Source organism: Puma concolor, chromosome B2, assembly GCF_028749965.1.
Source record: "Puma concolor isolate L17-30 chromosome B2, mPumCon1.1.hap2, whole genome shotgun sequence".
Lineage (NCBI taxonomy): Eukaryota > Metazoa > Chordata > Mammalia > Carnivora > Felidae > Puma > Puma concolor.
Genome location: NC_141671.1, coordinates 139137361 through 139162903, shown reverse-complemented (window position 1 = coordinate 139162903; position 25543 = coordinate 139137361). Strand labels below are relative to the sequence as shown.

At 39.5% G+C, this 25543-nt stretch overlaps 1 protein-coding gene across 18 annotated transcripts in view; it reads left to right on the top strand.

The window, feature by feature from the left end:
* Window positions 1–25543, top strand: part of SYNE1 (spectrin repeat containing nuclear envelope protein 1) — a 480528-nt gene that overhangs the window by 323175 nt on the left and 131810 nt on the right. For 16 of the 18 annotated variants that reach the window (XR_015251658.1, XM_086708164.1, XM_086708163.1 and 13 more), the window contains 6 exons: window positions 5465–5659; window positions 7805–7978; window positions 10965–11156; window positions 18439–18573; window positions 19489–19598; window positions 24810–24966. Coding sequence is in view for 17 of the 18 variants with exons in the window: in XM_086708164.1 (XP_086564290.1) it covers window positions 5465–5659; window positions 7805–7978; window positions 10965–11156; window positions 18439–18573; window positions 19489–19598; window positions 24810–24966 (963 nt within the window). In the remaining variant the exon portion in view is untranslated. The remainder of the gene's footprint in view (window positions 1–5464; window positions 5660–7804; window positions 7979–10964; window positions 11157–18438; window positions 18574–19488; window positions 19599–24809; window positions 24967–25543) is intronic. The other 2 variants (XM_086708154.1, XM_086708159.1) reach the window with 1 other exon arrangement.

Genomic DNA, 25543 nt, shown 5'->3' with positions numbered 1-25543 from the left:
GAGCTCTGAGGTAAATTTGTTTCTATTTTTGCTTTTTCATTATATATGACAACCCAAAGTTTGAAACCAGCTGTGCTGATGTTAATAGTTCTGAAAGTCACAATGAAATTCACATTTACCTTTGGTGTTAAGCCAAACATGAACTCCATGTTGTCCCCAGAGTGAGTCATTTTAGAGAAGCCTAAGGTACTTTTGTAAACCACAGAAGTGTGGTGCATATACCCTCTTTGTAAACACAAGTCAGAAACCCAAAGATGTGTGTTTCTTCTCCTCCTTAGTTTTGAGTCAGATGTTGTAAGGAGACAGCTGGCCACCAGCTGAGACAGTTATAGGGGTGAAGACATATTTGATTGTTGGATCTTTTTGTTTAAATTAACATGATACTCCACTCACATAAAATTAACCACTTTAAACTGTACAATCAGTTGCATTTGTTTTTTTTAATTTTTTAAATTGTATTTATTTTTTTATTTTTTTAATGTTTATTTTTGAGAAAGAGACAGAGAGAGAGCTTGAGCGAGCATGGGGGTGGTGGTGCAGAGAGAGAGAGAGAGGGAGACACCAAATGTGAAGCAGCCTCCAGGCTCTTAAGCTGTCAGCATGGAGCCTGACTCAGGGCTGAAACCTGTACCATGAGACCATTACCTGAAATGAAGTCTGACCCTTAACTATCTGAGCACCCCCCCCCCCCGCCCACCGCTGGCACCCCTCAGTGGCATTTAATACTTTCACTATCTTGTACAACTACCCCCTCTATCTGGTTTCAAAACATTTTACATCAGAAAAAAGTCCCGCCCCCAGTAGGCTTGGCTGCTGGATCTTGAAGTTTAAAACTATAGTTACCTTCCAAAATCATCCTTGAGAGCAAAAAACTCTCCCTTGAGAGTAAACTGAAGCATGAATAGAGAGTCTTGACTCTAAGAGGATGAAAACCCACAGTTTTAGAATTCTTAATTCCTTTATTCCTTACTGCAGAACATTCAGAAGGCTGTTGCAGACCATTGTGAGCCTGAAAAAGAAGCTAGTGACTTCCCTGTATACTGGATTGGTCAAATCCACTGAGAGTAAATGAGATAGATGGCTTTTTTCTTCCTGGTTGCTTCGTGATTGAGATACCTGTTTTATCGATCATGAATTAGAATTAAGTCAACTAGATGTGCTGAGCACCTAGTATGCATGCAGCTAAAAAGGACAGACTTTCTCATTAATATGTGATTAAAAAGTGTGCTTTAGGGGTGAAGGGAATTACCAACACGTTGTAGAAAAACACAATGGGATTGTGGGTTATAGATAAAGGTAAAATTTCCTTTTATCTACAGATGAAGACAAAAGGGGGTCTTTCGGGAAGCACAGATTTTAAAAGTTCAGACTGACAACAGGAGTGGGTGGAAGGCGCTGTAAATATAAACACATGTGAAGAAAGGTTCAGAGGAGACAATGAGAATGAACATGGTTTAAGATAGTGAGGGGCTCTCCTTCCTTGCGCAGAGCATCAGTGCAAAAAAAGACATGATGGGGTCAGTCTAGTTATGGACAAGCCTTTAAAAGAGGCCATATAAGGGGCACCTGGATGGCTCAGTAAGTTAAGCACCTGACTGTTGGTTTCAGCTCAGGTCATGATCTCACAGGTTTGTGGGTTCGAGCCGCCACATCAGGGTCTGCACTGGCAATATGGAGACCGCTTGGGATTCTGTTTATCCTCTCTCTCTGCTCCTTCCCCACTCGCACTGTCTCTGTCTCTCTCAAAATAAATAAACTTAAAAAAAAAGAGAGACCAAATAATATGAATTTTGTATATTTGGCAGTAATCAAAATATGATTATGAAGTAGTGGAAAGTAATTGGCTGCAGAAAAAGCGTTTTGAATATATAACAAAGTCAGTCTTTTTTTTTTTTTATTTTTTTTCAACGTTTTTTATTTATTTTTGGGACAGAGAGAGACAGAGCATGAACGGGGGAGGGGCAGAGAGAGAGGGAGACACAGAATCGGAAACAGGCTCCAGGCTCCGAGCCATCAGCCCAGAGCCTGACGCGGGGCTCGAACTCACGGACCGCGAGATCGTGACCTGGCTGAAGTCGGACGCTTAACCGACTGCGCCACCCAGGCGCCCCACAAAGTCAGTCTTTAAATTCATTACAATCTCATTAAAATATTCCAGTAAGGTCTTTGGTGGAGATTGATAAGCTAATTCTATATAAATATATTACAAATGTATAAGAGTCAAAAATAGCCAAGACAGTCTTGAGGAAAATGAGTAAGGTTGAAGAATGTATCCTCCCAGAGAGTGAGACTTATGGAGCGGTAGAAATTATGATAGTGTGGTGTTGCCACAGACAGCCAGCTGGGTCAGTGGAACAGAATTAGAAGTCGTAGGCACACAGACACATACAGACGCTTGGTTTATGTCCAATATTATACTGCAAAACAATGGATTAAAAATACTATTTTCAGTAAATTAGGCAGGATCAATTGATATTAATAAGAAACAAAAAGAATTTTGACCCCTATCTATGGCTGAACACAAAAATTAAGTTTAAGGGTATTGTAGATCTAAATGTGAAGGTTAAAAAAAAAAGTTTTGCAACAGAGTTTCTCAAACTATCTGTACTAAATAACCTTATTTAATTTTTAAAATTTCTGACCCATCACAGACCAATATTTTAGAAAATAAAATGCTGCTAGGACATGTCAATGTCCAGTTGCTTTACAAGTTTCTTGACACCTACAATATCTCTATCTTGTCATGAATCGGTAAACATTTTGCATAGACTGATACTATTTTATAGGCCACACCTTGAATACCATTTTTCTAGAAGGTAACTTGGGAAAATATATTCATGACTTTGGGATAGGCAAAGATCTCTTAAATAGGACACCAAAACCTAACCCTGAGTTTTCCAGTGAAGGAAAATACTGATATTATTAGACTGTAATAAATTTAAGAATTTCATTTTATCAAAAGGCACCAGTAAGGAAGTCATTCCCATTAAGGGACAGCCATGTCACAAAGTGGGAGCAGATATTTGCAATACATAGAACCAAAAGGAATGCAGGCACTCCTATCCAAAATATATAAACAACTTTACACATCAGTAAGAAAAGGAAAGACTCCAGTGGGCAAAAGATTTTTAGCAGGCAATCACAAAAGAGGATATCCAAATGGCTAAAAAACAGGAAAAGTGCTGAATCTCGGGGCACCTGGGTGGCTCAGTTGTTTGGGTGTTTGACTTCAGCTCAGGTCATGATCCCGCACTCACGAGTTCGAGCACCATGTCAGGCTCTGTGCTGACAGCCCAGAGCCTGGAGCCTGCTTCAGATTCTGTGTCTCCCTCTGTCTCGACCCCCTACCCTGCTCACGCTCTGTTTCTCTCTCAAAAATAAATAAACATTAAAAAAACATTAAAAAAAAGTGCTCAATTTCATTAGTCATCAGGGAAATGCAAATTAAAATTACAGTGAGGTACTACCATGAACCCACTAGAAAGGCTTCACCGGAAAGGATCCAAAACCAGGTGACAGTGGAGTGCTACGCAATGATGAAAATGATCATCGTCAACATGCGTACCTTTCACAACCATGACAGGGAGGGAAAGAAGCCAGACAGGAAAGTACTTCGGGTATGATTCCATTTTTATAGAGCTCAAAAAGAGGCCAAAGTAACCTATGATGTTTACAGGTAACACTGTGGTGATCTTTGGCAAGGAGGGAGGTAGTAACAGGGAGGAGATCAGAAGAGATTGTAGAGTCCTGGGAATGTTCTGTTTCTCGATCTGAGTGGCAGGAGCGGGTATGTGCAGTTTGTGAAAATTTATAGAGCTCTACACTTAGGGTCTGTGCACTTTTCTAGACATATAGAATGACTTCAATATAGTTGTTTATTTAAAAAAATTAACTGTATATGATGGCACTTAATATTAGGAGAAGAGAAGGGGTTTTTGTTATTTCGTTTTAAAATATTTATTGAGAGCCCACGGTCAGGAGGCACCGGGCTTGCATTGAAGCCTACGGTCCTGTGGCAGAGCTGTGAACTATGTAAGTGCAGGTACATTGGAAACTATGAAATACCGGTAAATATAAGCCTGTGTTCCTTTACTTGACATCTCGGTGCTCCCTCCTGTGGTAGGACCTGTTTTTTCTAAGACGCCATTCAAATCCTACATAAGAATTTCTCCTGTCAAGATTCCAGTTAAAGAACGAGTCATAACATACCAAAAAAATGAGAAATAAAAACCATGTATATAATTGTGATGGATATGAATAAAGAAATTAGCGTGGTATTTGCCAGAAAGAGCTGGAGGTCCTGGACTGAGGGCAAAAGGCAGGAATGTCACGAGGGAGAAGGGGGTGTGGTACAGTGGCAGAAAGTGGTGAGACATACAGGTAAGATAAGGATTTTGGCCCTTATCTTACGGGCAATAAGCCACTAGGTATTTAAAAGCAGGAAAGTGAGAGCTTTTTAAAAGCTCACCCCAGTTGCTTTGTGCAGAGTGGACTGGAGAGACCAGGTAAGCTTGTAAGCAGGTAGGCCAACCAGGAGACCATTAGAGCCATTCAGGTAGGAGAGTTGGCTCTGACTTGGGCTGGGGCAGAGGAGACACATCGGATCCATAGTGCAGGGCTTGGTGTGGGATTGGATATGGTGAGGGATGGAGAGGAGGTGTGAGGCATGACTCCTAGGTCTTGAACTTGAACAGTGAGAGGGTGTTAGCTTTCAGTGAGGTGAGGAAGACAGAGGAGGAAGCAGGCTTTACACATAATATGCTGTTGATACCCGTGAAATGTGTGTGTCGAGTATAAACCCTAAAATTTAAGACAGATATTTGGGTTAGGAACATGACCCTGGGAGCCTTCAGGGTTAGAAAACATTTGAAGCCTCAGGAATGGACACCCCCTCACCCCCCCACCCCCCAGCCTTGGGAGAGACTGCGAGGAGAGAAAAGAGGGACCTGGAAGTTAGCTGAGAAACTTCAGGTTTTAGAGCCAGGAAGAGCAGGCGAAAGTGAGGAGAGGGTGAGAACATAGAAACAGGTGACCGATCGCCCTGGTCTTGTGTAATGTGAGCTTTGGGTTAAAGCGCAGTGTTGTTGCTCAGACTTGGGGGAAATTTGGAGTGGGAAAAATCATGTTGAGGAAGAAAGTAATGAATTCTGCTTTCAATATAGAGTCATAGACTCAGACTCACACTGAGCAAGCTCCCCTCCCGGACTGCAGATGAGCCCAGTGAAAGCCAGAAGGATTGACGAACTCGTTCAAATTCATTTACGTTAGTGACACAATGGTTTTGAAACCGGAAACTGCCTGGCATTCATTCCAGTCCTTTCATTTCGGAACCTGTTTGCTGGTTAAAGGACTTCCATGTGAATTATCTTCATTAATCTCAACCGACGTGAGACTCAGCTAATGACACGATGCCTCAGTCCAAAAAAGTACATACAGGAGTGTGATTCCACAGTCTTCTCCACAGGCACTGATGGATGAGATTCTCATGCTTCAAGAGGAGATCAGTGAGCTCCAGTCATCTCTGGCGGAGGAGCTGGTGTCCCAGTCTCCCGAGTCCGACCCCGCGGAACAGCTGGCCTTGCAGTCCACGCTCACCGTCTTAGCCGAGCGGATGTCCACCATCAAGATGATGGCGTCAGGGAAGCGACAGCTTTTGGAGGTAACAACCCTGAAGGTGCCGCTCGCGTCCAAATTAACTCTTCAAGTTGTGTTGCCAAGCATGCGGGTTTTTTACGTGATCTACATTTTTATAGTTTCCCACTCAGAAGAAGCTGGTATTGTGTGTGTCTCAAGGAGGGTCTCATGAATAGAGCACTGAGTGGACAGCCATGAATGTGTCTTTTCACCACTTTCTGACTCATTTCAGCATGAAAAATTGAGAATGCGTAAAGGAAAACTTGGTAGGCATGAGCCTTGTGAAGAATAATTGTAAAAGGTTTGCATAAGGGTTTGCTATGTTTGAATAAAAAGCATTTCATGAGTAGTATTACTAATACCCTGAAGAATAAATCCTTAGTCATTCTTAGCCAATTCGAGCGCGTTAGTTCATGAAAATAGTTTTGCAATTCTGGTTCTCGTGTTACTTCAACATTATTTAATAGATAAATTTTGGTAACAATAACATGGGTTAAAAAATAAGTTATTTTGCTTTTTCTTTGTTCCCTTGTAATTCCTGGTCCTAAACATACACGATGTTCATGTTGTGGCTCCTATAAATTAGATTAGACAAGAGACCTCTTTAAGGACATTTAGAGTGTCTCTCTCCTTGTATCTTCAGGGTCAAATAGCTTCTCTGGCACATAATCAGTTCTCAATACATTTCTTGTTAAATGGACTTAACATTATGTTTTTTATCTGCTGGTTATGCCGTGATTCAGTAGAACACGGACCTGTTGTTGGAGTGTATAGGCTCTTTCCAGTTTTACCTGTTATAAGATTCATCAAATCATATATTTGTATATTTTTTGTTTGGGAGACATTTAAAATCAATGTGTCAGCCTTATTTAATCTCCGTTTTCAACTATTCAATAAAAATTTTAATTTAAAAAATAACAACAGGGGGCGCCTGGGTGGCTTGGTCGGTTAAGCATTCGACTTTGACTCAGGTCATGATCTCGCGATTCGTGAGTTCGAGCCCCACGTCGGGCTCAGTGCTGACAGCTCGAAGCCTGGAGCATGGTTCCAGATTCTGTGTCTCCCTCTCTCTCTGCCCCTCCCCTACTCATGCTCTGTCTCTCTGTGTCTCTCAAAAATAAATAAATGTTAAAAACAAAATGTGGAACAGACCAAAAACTCTTATAAAAAAAAAAAAACAACAGTAGTAAGTCATTAAGGAACTAATTTTTATTTTTTTTTTAATTTTTTTTTTTTTCAACGTTTATTTATTTTTGGGACAGAGAGAGACAGAGCATGAACAGGGGAGGGGCAGAGAAAGAGGAAGACACAGAATCGGAAACAGGCTCCAGGCTCTGAGCCATCAGCCCAGAGCCCGAAGCGGGGCTCGAACTCACGGACCGCGAGATCGTGACCTGGCTAAAGTCGGACGCTTAACCGACTGCGCCAGCCAGGCGCCCCGGAACTAATTTTTAAAATAAGGTGTTTAGTTAGAATACTTACCTTAAGAATTCCTTTTTTAACTCATTAATATTCTCCCTCATCACTCTACACAGGAAATCTGTGTGGAGTTTTAAAATGAAGTGATTGGCTTGGATTTTTTTTTCTTAAATATGAATTATTTGCCATCAGTGAGAAAACTCAGAGATGTAACCAAAAAATTTGAATTTCTGTCTTCACTCAAGAAACTTGTCCCCTGAAACACCCCCCCCCCCCGCTTCCTGTAGGGGGTGACTTGCTTTAGGCTGTGTGCTGGTGCCCTGACCATGCTTGCCACTGTCCCCGCCACTCCTTGCGGTTCCCCAGACACTGTGGTAACGTATCTATTGCCGTTTACCGCCTTATGCCATTGTTTCGTTCTAATGCTTGGTCTGTTTCCATTATTCGCGTTATTTGCCCAGCCCTGTAGGTATATTACATAAGACACCTAACCTTAATCTTACCTGAACCTTTAGGCGCACATGAGAATCGTTGGAAAAGCTTTATCAAAATACTAATCCTGAGACTCACTTCCAGAAATTCTCATTTATTGCTCTGAGATGCGGCCTAAGCATGTTTGTTTTGTTTTGTGTTTTTAAGTTTCACACGGGATTCTGACGAGCAACTGGGGCTAAGAACCTGGTTCTATTGTGTTGAACCCTAACGACTGTACCTCTCGGTGATCTGTGTCACATTCTACTTAATTCATTAGGAGAAGTTAAATGATCAGCTTGAGGAACAGAGACAGGAGCAGGCCCTGCAGAGGTACCGCTGTGAAGCCGACGAGCTGGACCACTGGCTCCTGAGCACCAAGGCCACTCTGGACACCGCACTGGGTACAGCCCAGGAGCCTATGGACATGGAAGCCCAGCTGGTGGATTGCCAGGTACAAAAATGGTCTGGAGGAGATACTCCAACAGCACCAAGTACTTTGTTGAAGCACAGAAAACGTAATAGGAAAAAGACTTGGTATGGATGTATGATTTTTTTCACAATCCATACCTTTGTATGTTTAGAGTAGAAAAACAATACCTTATAAAAGCTTAAATGAAATCCAAAATTGGACTTAGTCTTTTGAAAAATTTTGCCAGTAGTATCTACTCTTTAGAAAGTTTTCAGCTTTGGGGCACCCAGGTGGCTCAGTGGGTTAAGCTGACTGGCTCAGGTCATGATCTGGTGGTTCGTGAGTTCCAGCCCCGCATTAGGCTCTGTGCTGACAGCTCAGAGCCTGGAGCCTCCTTCAGATTCTGTGTCTCCTCTCTCTGTCCCTTCACGTCTCTCTGTCTCAAAAATAAGTAAAACATTAAAAAAAGTTTAACTTCAGCTTCCTAAAGGACATTTTTTTAAAGACCATAAATACCCAAAACACTTATGGTATCTGTATTTAGTGGCTAGTAAAGAATACAAACCAATGAAAAGAATTGGTATCAGCCAATCAGACTGTGGATCAACACAGCAAGGGGTGTTCCTAGGTGCTCTACTGCAATTTTGGTTCTATTTCTGATATATTACTTGGACAACAGTATGCGTGACTTGATATTTCTCCTAATTGCAATCAGAAAATATGCAAACATTGTTAGTGAACACTATCTTTTTTTCTTAATGTGTAGCACGCTATTTTGATCATTCCTTTAGTGATTTGGGATTTACTGTGATATTGATCATTAGAACTTGGATTTTTATATTTTTCAGGCAACTTATCTATGTGTATTCAAAGCATTGTTATTCTCTGCCTTGATGACAGAGAATAGAGGACCACATGTAAATGTTTTCTATTCTTTAGATCATCTTTTCTAAGGTTTCCTTGCTGAAAAGAAACATCCATTTTTAGCACTCCCTTCTAGTGCTTAAAATTAGCACATGTACTAACTAGCATTCCAAAATTATGTTTTACCATTACTCCCACCTCTCCCTTTTGGATGTCTCTATTTTTATAGCTGTGTGTAAAGTCCACAATTCAGTTAATATATTTCAGGATACTTATGAAGTATTCAAATGGTATTTTGATGACATTTTTAGAAACCAGATGTAAATGGAACCATACAAGTACCCAACAGTTCCTCACTCAGTTAAAATCTGGTGTTTAAGCCAGTTGTGTAATTATAACTGTGGCTATTACTAGGGTCACATTATGACTTTTGGGACCCTCGGCGCTTTGCTTCTGTGGGCTCTGCCTCTATAAAAGTGCTAAATATTTTATTTTTATAACTGCCTTGGTACAAAGACTAATATGAGCCAGGGTGGATTCATTGTTACATATTCATTATTTTATTCATTTTTCTCTTCTGATTTTGAAAGAAATTAAAATTAAGATTTTTATTGGGCCTCTGAAAGTATCATGAGCCCTCAGCATTGTGGTAACTCGGCCTAATGGAAAAGTCTGTCCTTCATAGAATTATATTAGTTTCTCAAAAATAATCTTTAGGAAATCATCCTTTAAACCCCATTTCATTAAACATTTCACACTTCCATTTAGTTCTAGTTATTTGGTTCAAGCCTATATTCTTAAAAGGTGGTGGCAGTTTTTCTGATTTTGCACAAGGAAATAAAATATCTTTCCTCATTAATAAATTATTTACTTGCATACAAATTAGAAAGTTAAGGAATATAAGAACAGAATGATTTGTGTAGAAAATAAAACGGCTGTTACTGGTTTAGCTTTGATGTTTTTATTTTGTTCTTGTTTTAGTTTTATTTTATTTCCATTCAAATTTTATTCTTTGGGGGTTTTTTTTATGTAATTTATTGTCAAATTGGCTAACATACAATGTGTAGAGTATGCTCTTGGTCTTTGGGATAGATTCCCATGGTTCATCACTTACATACAACACCCAGCGCTCATCCCAACAAGTGCCCTCCTGGATGCCCATCACCCATTTTCCAAAGACGGAGGGAGGCAAACCGTAGGAAACTTTTTTTTTTTTTTTAATTTTTTTTTTTTTTTTCAACGTTTATTTCTTTTTGGGACAGAGAGAGACAGAGCATGAACGGGGGAGGGGCAGAGAGAGAGGGAGACACAGAATCGGAAACAGGCTCCAGGCTCCGAGCCATCAGCCCAGAGCCTGACGCGGGGCTCGAACTCATGGACCGCGAGATCGTGACCTGGCTGAAGTCGGACGCTTAACCGACTGCGCCACCCAGGCGCCCCCGTAGGAAACTTTTAAATACAGAGAACAAACAGGGGATTGACGGTGGCTGTGGGAGAGGGCAAAATGGGTGATAGTTTTTGTTTTAACTCTTACCTTGGAGGAAGGGAGACTATTTTGCTCCTTCTTGGGATTTAGCTTCTATTTGAGAAGAAAAGGCAAGCCCTCGAGAGTTGTCACAGAAAGTGAAAGTAAAATTCTTACGAAAACTTTTAGAAATGTAAGCTTAAAAATACATTATGTACAAAAAACATTGAAAACCAAGAAATAAAAGCCAATCTGAAAAGGAAACAGAAAAAAAAAAAAAAAACACAAAGAAGCAATGTCTTAAAAGAGAGAATCATCTTTAAACTGACAAGAAAGTGTTGATCATATGATGTCTTTACTGCTAATAGTCATAAGCGTCACAGTCTCACACTAAAATAATAACAGTTATAATAATGGGATAACACTAAGGAATGGTCTTTTCTCCTTATCCATGCTTTCCTGGTACTTTTCCAATATGTTTTCCCCTATATAGTATCTAATCTTAAAGGAGAGAAATATTAGGAAGCTCAAGGAATCTTTAAAAATCTGTAAGTACTCTTCAGGTCGGTCAGAAAAGTAGGAAAAAACCATGAAGTCCTCTTCTTTTGGTGACAGGAAGTGTGATGTTTATCTTTGAGAAACGACGTTTGCAGCGGCTGGCGGGATGCGTGAATTTCATCCATATTTCTGTCGTTCCAGAACATGCTAGTGGAAATCGAGCAGAAGGTGGTGGCCCTATCGGAGCTGTCGGTCCACAATGACAACCTGCTGCTGGAGGGCAAGGCCCACACCAAGGAGGAGGCAGAGCAGCTGGCCGTGAAGCTGAGAACCCTCAAGGGCAGCCTCCTGGAGCTGCAGAGAGCCCTACATGACAAACAGCTCCTCATGCAGGTGAGGGCTCCAGCCACCCACAGTAGGACAGGGCCACAGCACCTCCCGGTCCTGGCTCACTGCTGCCGGCCTTTCCCAGCCTGGGGTCCATCAAGGGAGAGCTGGGGAATGATGCATACTTAGGTACACTTCCACTTTCCACAAACTTTGGCATAGGTTTTCCAATAGGTTTTGTAAGGACTGTTTGAATCTGTAGACCTGAAGATGGCAGGATAGGAAAACAAAAGAAAATGAAAACAAATACCCAAATTTAGCAGCTATGCTATTTAAAAAAATTTGTTTTTAAATGTTTGTTTATTTTTGAGAGAGAGAGAGACTGTGTGTGAGCAGGGGAGGGGCAGAGAGAGAGGGAGACACAGAATCTGAAGCAGGCTCCGGGCTCTGAGCTGTCAGCACAGAGCCCGATGTGGGGCTCGAACTCATGAACTGCAAAATCATGACCTGAACTGAAGTCGGACGTTTAACTGACTGAGCCATCCAGGTGCCCCACAACTACACTTTTTTAAAAAGTATTTAAACATAGGTCAAGATTAAGATATTTAATAACATTTTTTCCATGTTTCTTTCATTGTCCTACATTCTACTTTTCAGAAATACTCAGACTTTTTAATTTAGGGCTCATACCTCTAACACTGTCATGTATTTCAGGTGAATTAAAAATTTTTACTCTCATGTAGTGACCTTATTGTTCCCTAATAGTGATTTTCATTTTATATCACTGGAGCTTTTGGGGGATAATATTTGCCTAGTATATCCTTTAACTTTCCTTTGATCTCACCTTTCAGCGTCCTTAGGTTTTAGATTTGCTTTGTAAGAAAACATTTGGCTATATTTTGTTGGTTTTAAACATTTATCTAATCAGAAAATCTCTGACTTTTAAAGGACAGGGTTAGTTCATTTAAATTTACTGTGATTACTGATATGTGTAGACTTCTATTAGCTTACTTTTTGGTTTTGGTTTTTGTTCTCCTCTTTCTATTCTTTTTTTCTTCTTTTCAACCTTTAAGTGGTTGAATAATTTTCCCCCCAATATCTACTCTTTACCACTCATACCTAAAAATTCTTTTTTTTCTTTTTAATGGTTATTTATTTTATTTTTGAGAGAAAATACATGCACATTTGAGAACGGGAGGGGCAGAGACAGAGGTAGAGAAAGAATCCCAAGCAGGTGCTGCTGTGCCAGCATGGAACCCAATCTGTGAGATCATGACCTGAGCCAAAATCCAGTCACATGCTTAACCAACTGAGCGACTCAGAATCCCTAAGTTTAAGTTATTCTTAACTAAAATACTATGCTTTTGGATTGTAACACAAGGATACAAAATGTGAGAAAATGATTCCAGGTTTACCTGGAATACAATAAATGTGAAAATAACCGTAATATTCCAAAACTGAAGAGTTAGGAGCAGCTAATTTAATCTTACCATATATCAAAGTACGATATTACAATAATTAGAATAGTTTGACATCGGCCCCATAAATAGATGAACAAAAAATATTACAGAATAAATATTCCAGAAAGAGACCCCAGTATTTAAGGAAAATTGATTAATGGTAAAGGTAACATTTCAGATCAGTGGATAAAATAATAAGAAAGCAATAGGTGAACCCCTTGAAATATGATAAAATCGATGTTTTATCCCATTCTTTACAGGAAGAAAAAAAAAGCATCACAGAGGTACCAAGTATTTACACCTGAAAAGTTCTGGATATATGGGTATTTAAAAAAAAAAAAAAAATCTTAGGATGGGAAGGATCTTTGTTGGTATGCCCCAAACCCGGAATTTTAGTTTCTGTAGGACCAAAATGAAAAATGAAACAGTTCTGTATGACCAGAAAAATGGAACTAAATGAAAAGACATAGACAAATAGAGAAGAAACTGTATAAATCACATGACAAAGAATTAATTCCCTTAATTTCTACAAATCTTTTGTAAATCAGTAAGAAGAGGTCACAGAATAGAAATATGGGCAAAAGTAGGAAGGGACCATTCAAATGAGGAGAAATACAAATGGCCAATGAACTAATGAAAATATATTTGGTTAAACATTGGTTAAATAAATGCAAACAAAGATGAAATACAGCTTTTCACCTTAAATTTACATAGTTAAAAATGTACATGCGGGGCCCCTGGATGGCTCAGTCAGTTGAGCATTGGACTCTTGGTTTGGACTCAGGTCATGATCCAAGGGTCGTGGGATTGAGCCCTGCATTGAGCCCATGGTCTGGCTCTGTGCTGAGCCTAGAGCTTGCTTAAGATTCTCCCTCTCTCTCGCTCTCTCTCTCTCTCTCTGTCTCTTCCCCCTCCCCCTTTCTCCCCCTCTGCCCCTTTCACCCTTCTAGCATGCGCTCTCTCTCTCTCTCTCTCTCTCTCAAAAATAAATAAATAAATAAAACCAAAATGTGCAATCTGACTTTATAGATTAAAGCAAAAAGTAAAGCATTAAAAATATTCAAATTAGGGAGTAGGGAATATGCAAATTTTACAAAATTAATTAAAAACTAAAAATATTAAAATTGAACAGAATGAGAATGCTTTTCTAACTGTAAAAGTTCATAGTAATATACTTGGTTTTATTAAAAAGTATTACTAATCTAATACATAATGCTTCCCCCCCCCCCCAATGGTGGTGTATAAATGAACTTGACTTCTAAAGGAACCAAATCAGAGGGAGAGACTTCAAGGTTTCACATCTGGTAATAGTTATTATTTAGAAGGCTGTGATTGTGCCCTACCCCTAGAGGCAGGGAGGAAGGGAAGGGACAACCTGATACACAGGTGGCACAGGTCAGGATTAAAAGGGGGTTGGCGGGGTGGGGGTGGGAGGATAAGGGCACAAATTCCAGGGCCTCAGGGCCTGGGAAGGGAATATAAATGAGCAAAGCAGGCCCAGTCAGGGGCTTGGCAAGCTGGTCTCATGTCAGAGAAGCAGCAGTTACTGAGCTCCAACTATTGTCATATAAGAGTTTATAAGCAGCATTGCTAGACCTTCCAGACAAGGGACATTTGGATTTATATCTAAAATATCTCCACTTAATTTTAAAACTTAGTGCCAAACAGAAGTCAGACTAAGTTCTTAGACCATCACTTTGGGGCTATTCTTTCAGTCTTCCCATCCTGGTATACCACCAGCAGTCAACCAGGTGACCTAGGGCAAGATCCTTGAACTTGGCCTCAACCTTTCTGACAGATCAGTTTTCTTACAAATCAGTTTCTCATCTGTAAAATAGGGATCTTAATAGTGTATTCAGGGGCTCCTGGGTGGCTCAGTCGATTAAGCACCTGACTTCAGCTCAGGTCATGATCTCATGGTTTGTGAGTTTGAGCCCCATGTCGGGTTCTGTGCTGACAGCTCACACTTGGAGCCTTCTTCGGATTCTGTGTCTCCCTCCCTCTCTGCCCTCCCCTGTTCACTCTCTGTCTCCCTCTCTCTCTCTCAACAATAAATAAACATTAAAAAATTTTTTATCGTATTCAGCTTTTAAAATTCTGAGGATTTTAATGCAAGTAAGGTTCACAGTAAGTGCTCAAATAGCAGTGACTATAATAATAAACAACAACCACATCTTTTGGGAGGAAAAGAACTCCTGACATGCTGAAAAGTTAAGTTTGAGATGGCACAGGGCAGGGCTGAGCTCCCTGAAAGCCTGGGTACTCACACCCAGCAGATCCTTCCCATGGCCACGGGGATTCTTCATACTGAGTAAGATCCTGTCTTTGCCCACGAGTGGAAGGATTTGCTGAGGATACTGCTATAAAAAGTATAAATACTGGAAAATGTGGTAGCGTTTCACTGAATTGAAACTGATTATTGTTTGTTTTTAAGTATCTATGAATTCCCTCATCTTTAGTCTAATGAGTTTCCAGCATAGAAAATACTGATTTTCCTTTTTTTACAATTAGAGCCAGTTGAAGAGATTATTTTTCCAACTGTAGGAATAACAGGAGCCCTGTTTACATTATTATTACCATGAGAAGGATCATTTGCCTTCAAAATTCAGAGTTGATCTGAAATTAACGAATGTTGATTGGGGAAAAAAAATCTTCCATTGAATGTAGATGTCGGTGAGGTTGTACCCTCCACTCGGGGTTTGCGTGATTCAAGATGGCTGGAGTTGTGTGCCCATAAGCACACCATTTCTCAGTGCCACTTGCCTACAAAATGGTCATATCTGTCATGACCATATTTTTAACTAATTGGACTTCTGTATGTATCAAAGAATAACCAGTCCCTTTAGTTCCCCACCTACCCCAAATAGGTTCCTTCTCTTTGTGAAGGGACATAGACGTAAGGGCATGTAATGCTGTCTCCTAAATTACATGGTATCTTTCCTCATAAAATGTTTAAGTTATTTTCAACATTATCAGCTTTTGAAGGAGCAGAAAGTTTACCCAATATAAATAATGAAATGCTTTATAAAGAAATGTTTTATTTAATGTTTAGCATTTCCAATCCTCACTAATCTTCTAAAGAATGTTCCTGGCAAAAGTGATTACTTTTCTAGTATTTCCAAATTAAACAGCTTATGTAGCCCCACCCTAGGGGAACTCTGGTGACAGGCTGCCTTACTTCCTATTTCCTAAGTAGGAGAGATGACGGGTTATCAAACCTTTTAGCACATAATTACCATTATCCTATTCCTTCTGTCAGTGCCTTCTCATCCCAAGGGGAAAGGGAATGAAATTTGAACTGTATTCTTAATCATTTTTTGTTTCCTGTGGTCCAAGTCTTATGTTTCAAAATGACTGAATCAGTCAAAGAAAAATTTACTAGCTGAAAAACGGAACCAAACCACATAGAAAATACATCCTAACATCTGCTTTTGATGCTTCTTAATTTTTGTTTCTCTAAAGCTGTGGATTCAATTAGTGAAATACGACTCCTCTTAGATTTTAAATCTTAGATTCTGAATATGTGTCTGTGCATGTAAAAGTAGTTAAGCTGTTCTTAAGCTCTAACATTTCAGTTGTCATTTTTCCAAGCAGAAATTTGGTGTGAGGAATTGGAAAAAAAAAAAAAAAAAATCTCTCAGTTGGACAAGAGTAACCTGCGTAGAAGGGTGAGGTGGTGCCCCTAAAGAACTCACCACATGAGTTTCCAGGCTGGACTTTGAAAACAAACCTTTGCTAAAGAGCAAAGCAGAGGGGAAGTGAGTGGGTCCCACAAGAGACAGCAGATTGTGGCCATGACCACTGTTTTGTCAGCTGGGACAGGTCTCACTGGGGACAGCTTTCAGCCTGGTACACTGACTTCCTTTGGGTCATTCTCTGCAGGTCCCTCTTGACCTGCTATTTCATCCTTACCAGAAGAGCCAGGATCTTGCAGAGTTTATGTTGGGTATATGGTGCATTCTCAGATGGGAGAGAATCTGTTTCATGCAGAAATTCACGGGCTTCAGTACTGAAGAGTGTCCATGCACCCCATACCTCTCACCTTCAGGAAAATCACTGTTTATCTGTACGAGGCATTCCTGGGGGAGTGGGGTATATACTAAACTGGGTGTCACTGGTCTCCCATTCTGAAGGTCCTGTGAAATGCAAATTGCATACTTTAGACCAATGGCATCCCCACTGTTCTGTATGAGCCATAGTCTCTTTCTGGGAAGACGGATCATCTTAAAGGAAAGGAAGTTAGCTGTGAGCTAAGGTGGCTCAGAATCTGGGAGAAGATTATGTATAATATTACCTGTGGGGTTCACAGTTTCTGTGCATTCACTGTACTTCAAGAAGCGATACCAACATTGCAAAGTTCATGATCTCCACATTATCTCAAACACTTTGCAATTTAATCGTAAAATTCTAATGAAGAAGACAGAACGGTAAACAACTCGATGTATTTCCCTGAAGATTTAGTGTAGAATTCTGAAAATAAGAGGAAGAGAAAGGTCTTTGTGAGAAGTCACGCTGGATGACTGGAGCGGCCAGGTGCCATTCTTTGGTCAGATTTGATAGTGAAGATCCCAAGGTCTGGAGCCGGAGGGCAGGACTGAACCTCTGTGGAAGCCACCTATAAACTGTCTTTCTCTGCCCTCACACTCCAGCCACACTGGCCCCTTCACTGGCTTGCTGTCTTTGAGATGCCAGATTTCTTTCCCCTCATGGTCTTTGCTCCCGCTGTTCCCTCTGCCTGGAGGGCCCTCCACCTCACCTAGGTCTTTGCCAGGCAGGCGGTTTCTCATCATTCAGGGCTCAGTGCAGTTGTCTCTTCTCCAGATGTTTTCCCTGACCAGCCTAGGAAACCTTCCCCTTCACATTCTTTCTCCGCCACCCCCCCCCACCCCACCGCCACCCTTTTTTGTATGTTTATTTATTTATTTGGAGAGAGACAGAGACAGTGCGAGTGGGGGAAGGGCAGAGAGTGGGGGGGGGGAGGGGGGGAGAGAGAGAGAGAGAGAGAGAGAGAGAGAGAGAGAGAATCCCAAGAAGACTCTGTGCTGTCAGTGCAGAGCCGGATGCGGGGCTCAAACTCATGAACTATGAGATCATGACCTGAGCTGAAACCAAGAGTTGGACACTTAACCGACAGAGCCACCCAGATTTTCTAGTTTCATGTTCTTTGCAGCTCTTAACTAATCTTGTTTGTTTATTGTCTGTCTCCCCAGCAGGGCCCTTGTCTGGCTTCTTGGCAGAATATGCCTAGAACAGTGGCTGACACACAGCACATGCTTATGTAATAAGTAGTTAGTGAATGAGTTATATGAAGATAGTGTAATTTATCTTTTGACATATACATACATGTGAGGAGAAAGGCTCTCGTTCTGAACTGATGCCATCCTGGTAATGCACTATTAGAGGGCCTTTCAAATTCCATCAGAATAATCAAGCAGGAAAGATGAACTCTTGCCTAGGTAATGAGTAATTACTCCTGTCTTTCTCCTTTAGCCAAACATTATCCAAGCCACCAGTGGCACCAGATGACAGTGGGGTCTGGTCTGGGTGGTGATAGTAGAGGAAGTGAGATCTAGAGTTATATTCTCATGGAAAACATCCTGGAATATCTGGCGACCACATCAGTCAGCTAAAAAGCCTAGCCTCTAAGTAGACAGTTTCCCCCTCAAATATTTGAGTATAATCATCTATTTATTGTTCTCCTTTCTGCAAATACCATAAATCCAATGGGTTTTGTGTTACCTTTTTTTTTTTTTTTTTCCATTGTGGTTTCATGTCCGAATGGATCTACTTGGGTATCATTATACAGACCACACTAAAGTAGCATTTACTCCATTTGGTTAAGGTTTTTCTGTGGGGAGTATGACTCTTGAATTCTGCCTCATTAAAAGCAGGGAACAGCCCAAGAGAAGGAGGAGAGCCATGCCGACCTCACCGCCAGTCAGAGCCCCGGTGTCCAGGAATGGCTGGCCCAAGCACGGACTGCATGGGCCCACCAGCGACAGAGCAGTCTCCAGCAACAAAAAGTAAAGCATTTCTGACCTCTCTGCCAAGCAGACACCTTGAGAGAAATGTTTTAGATGGACAAGTTACTTCTGGACTAAACACAAAGCCCCCCTTTATCTTCTCTTTGGACAGAAACGAGGCCTGGCTAACTGTTTCAGCGTACTTTCTTATGAGCACTAGAGTGGTTGGTCCTTTTCTTTAAGAAAAGCTTGTGCTCAGGTTTACAAATCGCGTGACTCGATGATAATCTGCCTTATGAAGGTTACCTACCCTATTTTCACCTTTGCCCTAATTTGAGCCTATCTTAGGAAGGCCTTTGAGAATTGGCCAAAGCCTGAGTTCCATGTTTTTTAAAACTCTGTTAAAACTGCAATTTATTTTTCACTTTTATGTAGATACCATCACAAAATAGGATTGCAAATTATTGGATAGTGAAACAAACAAGCTTTGTTGAGTAAGAATGATTTCTCATTGATACCTTCTCATTGCTATCTATGGGGCATAGCAAAATCTTTTATTTTCTCAAACAGAAAAGACATTTTTTCGTAAGTAGTAAAAAAGCAAAACAAATCCATTGATTGTTCAATTTATCAAGGAAGAGTGGGGATTTCAAGGATTTGTCTCAGTCAGAATAGGCAGTATTGTGCACCACTTGAGGGCGCCATTGTCCAGCAGAATTTTTTTTCCTTTTTTCTTTTTTTTTTTCCCCCGCCCCCCACAGGATTTTTCGGATATCTTTTATCAAAGTCAAAGAAAGGTATAGAGTATTTTGGAGGCATGTTTGTGCATTTACCTAAACCACACCTTTTATGCAACGTCCAAACTTGTAAACTTAACTACAGGAGTTGTCTGAGAATTTTCGAGACATAGAACCATGATTATAGGGAATAATCACAAAGTACCTAATATTTTCATTTCTCCTTTTCCTTGAGCAGGAGTTGGAACAGGAATTAGCAGAGCAGAAGAGCCTCCTGCGGTCAGTAGCCAGTCGTGGAGAGGAAATTCTCACCCAACACTCAGCTGCAGAGACCTCTGCTGGTATTGGGTATGTTTCAAAACACTTTCTCCCAACTTGCCCTGATTGGAAGAAATGTAAACGTCTCACTCAAAACTTTATTTTAAGCATCTGCGAAAATTTAGGCATTTTGTTTTCACTTTATGATATTAAATTTACTTGCATTTAGAACCTTTGCTGTGCAGCGTGAGTGTAGCTAGTAATTATGATGGCTGACTTGTTTGCCCTCTTTCCAGGATGCTGAGCATGTCTATCCAAAGAAGATGCTTATGATTTTATTTTTTATTATTTATTTATTTATTTATTTATTTATTTATTTATTTATTTAAAGTTTGTTGATTTGAGAGAGCATGAGCAGGGGAGGGGCAGGAGAGAGGGAGATAGAGAATCCTAAGCAGGGTCGGCACTGAGCCTGAGGCTTTATCTGACAAATGCAAGATCGTGATCTGAGCCAAAATCAACAGTCAGACGCCTAACCAACTGAGCTACCCAGGCACCCTAAATTAATTTTTTAGAATCAAATAAGATGGGGCGCCTGGGTGGCGCAGTCGGTTAAGCGTCCGACTTCAGCCAGGTCACGATCTCGTGGTCCGTGAGTTCGAGCCCCGCGTCAGGCTCTGGGCTGATGGCTCGGAGCCTGGAGCCTGTTTCCGATTCTGTGTCTCCCTCTCTCTCTGCCCCTCCCCCGTTCGTGCTCTGTCTCTCTCTGTCCCAAAAATAAATAAAAACGTTGAAAAAAAAAATTTTTTTTTAAAAAAATAAAAATAAAAAAAAAAGAAACAAATAAGAAATGCATTCTAAAATCAGGTCCAGTGTGTTTCCAACTCAACGATTATAACCAACTGCAAAAGTGTTTTCTGTAAAAGAACTTGTCTATCCCAGCATCACTCTGAAAAATACATGCATGTGCCTTCTACATGTCTTGATTTTTCTTGATGATGTGTGTCTATAACTTCTACATGGAAAGTCATTGAGTTTTGAGAACTGGTTTGGAATGTGAGACTGAAAGTCTCGTACACAGAGAAGTGTTAAAAGAAAAATTAAGGAAGTTGGAGAATTTTCAACTTGAAGATTCTGGTTTAAAAGGCAGGAAGGAAAAGGAACCACAGCAGAGTTGAAATCTCCCTGCGTTTTGAGTCCCGTCTGGGTTTTACACCAGCTCTACAGATGTTACTGTGGAAAAGTAACTCAACTCTGAACTTCAGTTTGCTCATCTCTAGGATTAGAGTGATAATCGACCACATCCATTTTAGAAGGGTTACGAAAGCAGTAGATACAACTGAGAGAATATGTATGGAAAGTTTAAAATCCAAAACATTAAAAGTAAGTTTCAGTGAAACCTCTGTGTTCATGTATTATAAAGGTTGTAATTTAGTAGTATCCTCTGACAACCATAATGTGGCAACTAGCTTTAACTCCACTGACTCCAGTGTTATTGTTTCTGAACATTTATTTGGAGGAAATAACCTAAAGGAAGGAAATACATATTATGGAGATGACTTTTGAAATATTATTTATAATACCAAATAATAGAAAAGATGGAAATACCTACCAGTATAAAAAAGCCTAGGAAAAATTTTATGCATATGTAATCTTAACAAAAAATTATATAACAATACCAGAAAATGTGTATGTGATTCTAAGTTAAAATATGTTATAAAATTGTTGGTATAGTACATGTGTGGGCAAAAAATAGACTATAGAATGTAGATTATCAAAACCAACTTTGGAGGGGCGCCTGGGTGGCTCAGTTGGTTATAAGCATCGAACTTGGGTTCAGGTCATGATCTCACAATTTGTGAGTTCGAGTCCCTCATTGCACTTTGCGCCGATAGTATGGAGCCCCTTTGGGATTCTCTCTCTCCCCCTCTGGCTCTGTCCCTCCCCCACTCTCAAGCTTTCTCTCTCTCAAAACAAACAAACAAACAAAAAACCCAACTGACTTTGGAGAGGATAGAATTGGAAATTTTTCCTTTTTTTTTTTTTTTTTTTTTTTTTGCAGTTTAGTCAACGCTCATGTAATGTTACTGACATATAACATCAGTGTTGACTATATGTATATATGTGGATATTTACATGTGCAAAATGATAGAAACCAAACTACAAGGCAATTGCAATAGACATTATGACAAAATATATACGAATTAGTATGTCATTCGAGAAAAGAAAAATGAAACAAAAAGTAAAAATATTGATAAAAGTAATATATATCAATTTAAAAGGGTACAAATGGAAACTATTATGACATCGATAGTCAGAAATTCCATTAAAATACCCTTGAAACTGTAAAAATTGTGTTAAAATAATAAAGGAGTTTTAAAAATCTTGATTGTTTATCATGCTTAAAAATGCTGATAAAGCCATAAATACGTGTGACTGTATAAATCCAAAAGGAGAGATGCTGTTCCTTCCATGCTGACTCTAAGTCAAGACTTGCCTTCACTTTTCATTTTCTAGTCTGTTTCAATTCTTCTAAAACATTTATTCATCTTTCATAATTTTCTGAATATTTTTGCCAAATCATTTTTTTTTTCAACGTTTATTTATTTTTGGGACAGAAAGAGACAGAGCATGAACGGGGGAGGGGCAGAGAGAGAGGGAGACAAAGAATCGGAAACAGGCTCCAGGCTCTGAGCCATCAGCCCAGAGCCCGACGCGGGGCTCGAACTCACGGACCGCGAGATCGTGACCTGGCTGAAGTCGGACGCTTAACCGACTGCGCCACCCAGGCGCCCCGCCAAATCATATTTTTACAAAGAACCCATTCACACATAGCCTCCTCATCATATGAATAGTCACAAAAAGCAGAAGTAGGAATCTTCTGTAACTTTCTTGCCATGATATTTTTCTTTCCTTGGCCTTTAGCTTTGGAAAGGGCCCAAGTGAAAGACAAACAACTATAAATTCCTGTCTCAAATACAAAAATATTTTAAAGAGAAATTTGCAGGGCAATACTGCCTTTATACACAAGATGCACTTTACAGACTGATTATAAATTTTTAAAGTTTTATACAAAATCTTTCGAAAAGTCAATCTGTTTGATTACAGTTCAGCCATGCGCTTCAAGCCTCTGGGTAAATAAGGCAAACAAATAAACAAACAAACAAATGTAAATTAAGCAATACCCAGAAACCAAAAAAATATATATGTATTGTTTAAAAAAGCAAAATAACATTGCTAGGGAAAATAAAACTTGTATTCAGACTTTAACTTATTAGCTGATTTCTAAGACTATCATATATGAATTAGTTTATGTAAGAAAACCCCAATGGGAGGGGCATGGCTTGCTTCATGGGTACAAATTTAATATGTAAAGAATAAGTACGACGTGATATACAGAAGCATTGATGGAGGGGCCTTCTAAGATAAGGAAACTCAATTGGATATTAATATAAATATCAAAGGGAAAGAATATTTTTCAGGGGAAATGAAAGGCTTTGTTCTAATCAAAGACAGATTTGCTGGTGGCACTTTATATGTGTCGATGATTAAGTAAAACAATATAAAAATTTACTATCCCCTGGTTTTGTACTAAATTATTATGCAAATATAAATGAATTAAAAATGATGCATTACAGGCCATTACAAAAGACATCACAATAAAGAAATTCAATTTCGTAAGAAACTTAAAACTTGCTTTTTGTTTAAAAAGCATTTTTAAAAAACACACAGAGAAGTCCAGAGACTAATATGATAAACAAAATTAGATATACCAACTTGATTTTAGCACGTTTTCACTTAATATTACTTTTTAAAATCAATCCATGCTGATACATATAGATCTAGTTCTTTCATTTTAACTGCTTAATAGTATTTTATCTTGTGAAAATAGTTTGTTTACCCATTTTTTTATTGATGGGCATTTACCTTCCTGCTACTTTTTTTTTTTTTTTTTTTTTTTTGCTATTATTAGTGTTGTTGAACTTAACCTTCCTGTGTGTCTCTGAGTGCACAGGTGGGGGAGATTCTCTATTGTATTCTAGAAGTAGAACATCCTCATTATAGCCTTATAGATAACTTAAAATTTTTTTTTAACATTTATTTATTATTGAGAGAGAAAGAGAGAGAGAGAGACAGAGCATGAGCATGAGAGGGACAGAGGAGGGGGAGACACAGAATCCGAAGCAGGCTCCAGGCTCCGAGCTGTTAGCACAGAGCCCAACATGGGGCTCGAACCCACAAACCGCGAGATCATGACCTGGGCCGAAGTCAGACGCTTAACTGACTGAGCCACCCAGGTGCCCCAAGATAACTTTTAAAGGCTTACTTCAGCAGACTTAACGAAAGAAACTATTGTATTCATTACTTATTCTGAGAAGAGTAGACTTTGGGGTAGTGTATAATATTATTCTGCCAATGAACTTGTTATTATTATTATTATTTTTTTTACTTAAGCAAAAGTTCTGCCAAAATATTAATTACTATCTAGCATGTCTTTCAGATGACATGGTTCTAGCTAGGTCTTTAAAACTCCTGACAAATGAGGATCTACTGGAACTTGGGTCCCCCAGACTGTAATCATTAGGTCCCATTTGTTGAGTGGCTATTATGTTTGAGGTAGGGTCATAGGCATTATGCCTGTCTTCTCTAAGTGTAATTCTCATATTTTTGCAAGATAGATACTGTCTTCATTGTAAAGAGGAGATAACTGAGGCTCCGGGGAGTGAAGCAGATTACTCAAAATCACAAATCTAATGTGCTGGAGCAGAGATTCCCACCCAGATCTGTCTCACCCCCAAAGCCGACGTCCTTCTCTGATGCCACCTGCTGCCTGTCATTAAAGATGATACTTCAGTGCCTTTCTTCCACCCTCTGTACTTCTATTCCATGTCCTGAAACCTTGTCTGGAGCATTTTCTTTGGACACAGGATAAAAACTCTCAATAGACTAAGCAACATTTTTAGAGTTTTTAGATTGCTTTGCAGGCTGTTTGTTAAAGGACAGTAGTCTAATTGTATGTACCCTTTCACATTCTAAAAGTTATAGTTATTTTTTATCTTTAATACTGAGCTGTTTTCAATGAATTGTTGGGTTATTATTGTGCTCATAGTTCAGTTAATATGAGAATATATTTATTTGTCTCAAGTTTTCTATTTAACTGATATTTTTAAAGGGTAAGCTAATGACTACAATAATCTAGTTCCAATTTTAGAGGCCAGATTTAGTATATACAATAAGTTTCCTAGAGCTTAATGCCTTTTTGCACACATTGTAAACTTAGATTATTTATTCTTCTAATAGCGAAAAACCTGATGTGTTATCCCAGGAGTTGGGGATGGAAGGGGAGAAATCAGCCTCTGAAGACCAGATGAGAATGAAATGGGAAAGCCTACATCAAGAATTTAGTACCAAGCAGAAACTACTACAGAATGTTCTGGAACAGGAACAAGAGCAAGTGGTATCCCAATGTTTTGCTTTTATATGTTAACCAATACAAAAGATGGATAGCTTATGCAAATAGAATATAACTGTGCAGTAATCTATGCATTATCAGTTCTAAAATGAGATGTAAGTTACTCATATTTTTCTTAACAAGCATATTTCACATTTCCCTAAATAATTATGTATTTATATGTGGAAATTTATTTGATTTCTAGATAGTGTTTTTCTGAAAGATGATTAATAGCTGATGACTCATTAGAATAAACCATTAAATTTTTAGTGCCCCCCTTTTTTTTCACTACCTTGAGAATTAGGGTTGCAAATCAAGGATACATACATCTAGGACAAGAGAAACTCAACACAATTGGTTATTTTCTGGAAGTAAATGGTCAAGTTATCTTATTTTCCATTGCTGTTCCCACTATTTAATAGTGTCAGAAGATCTTAATGAGAAGCATATTGGTACCTCAGTGGATCCAAGAGGAAGGAGAAGCCAGTGGTCAGCTAGAATGGTCACTGATCCACCTGTAGGCTTGTTCCCAAGATGGGTAGATACTGTGTAATGTTGGACTTGGTTTCACCATGCAAGGCAC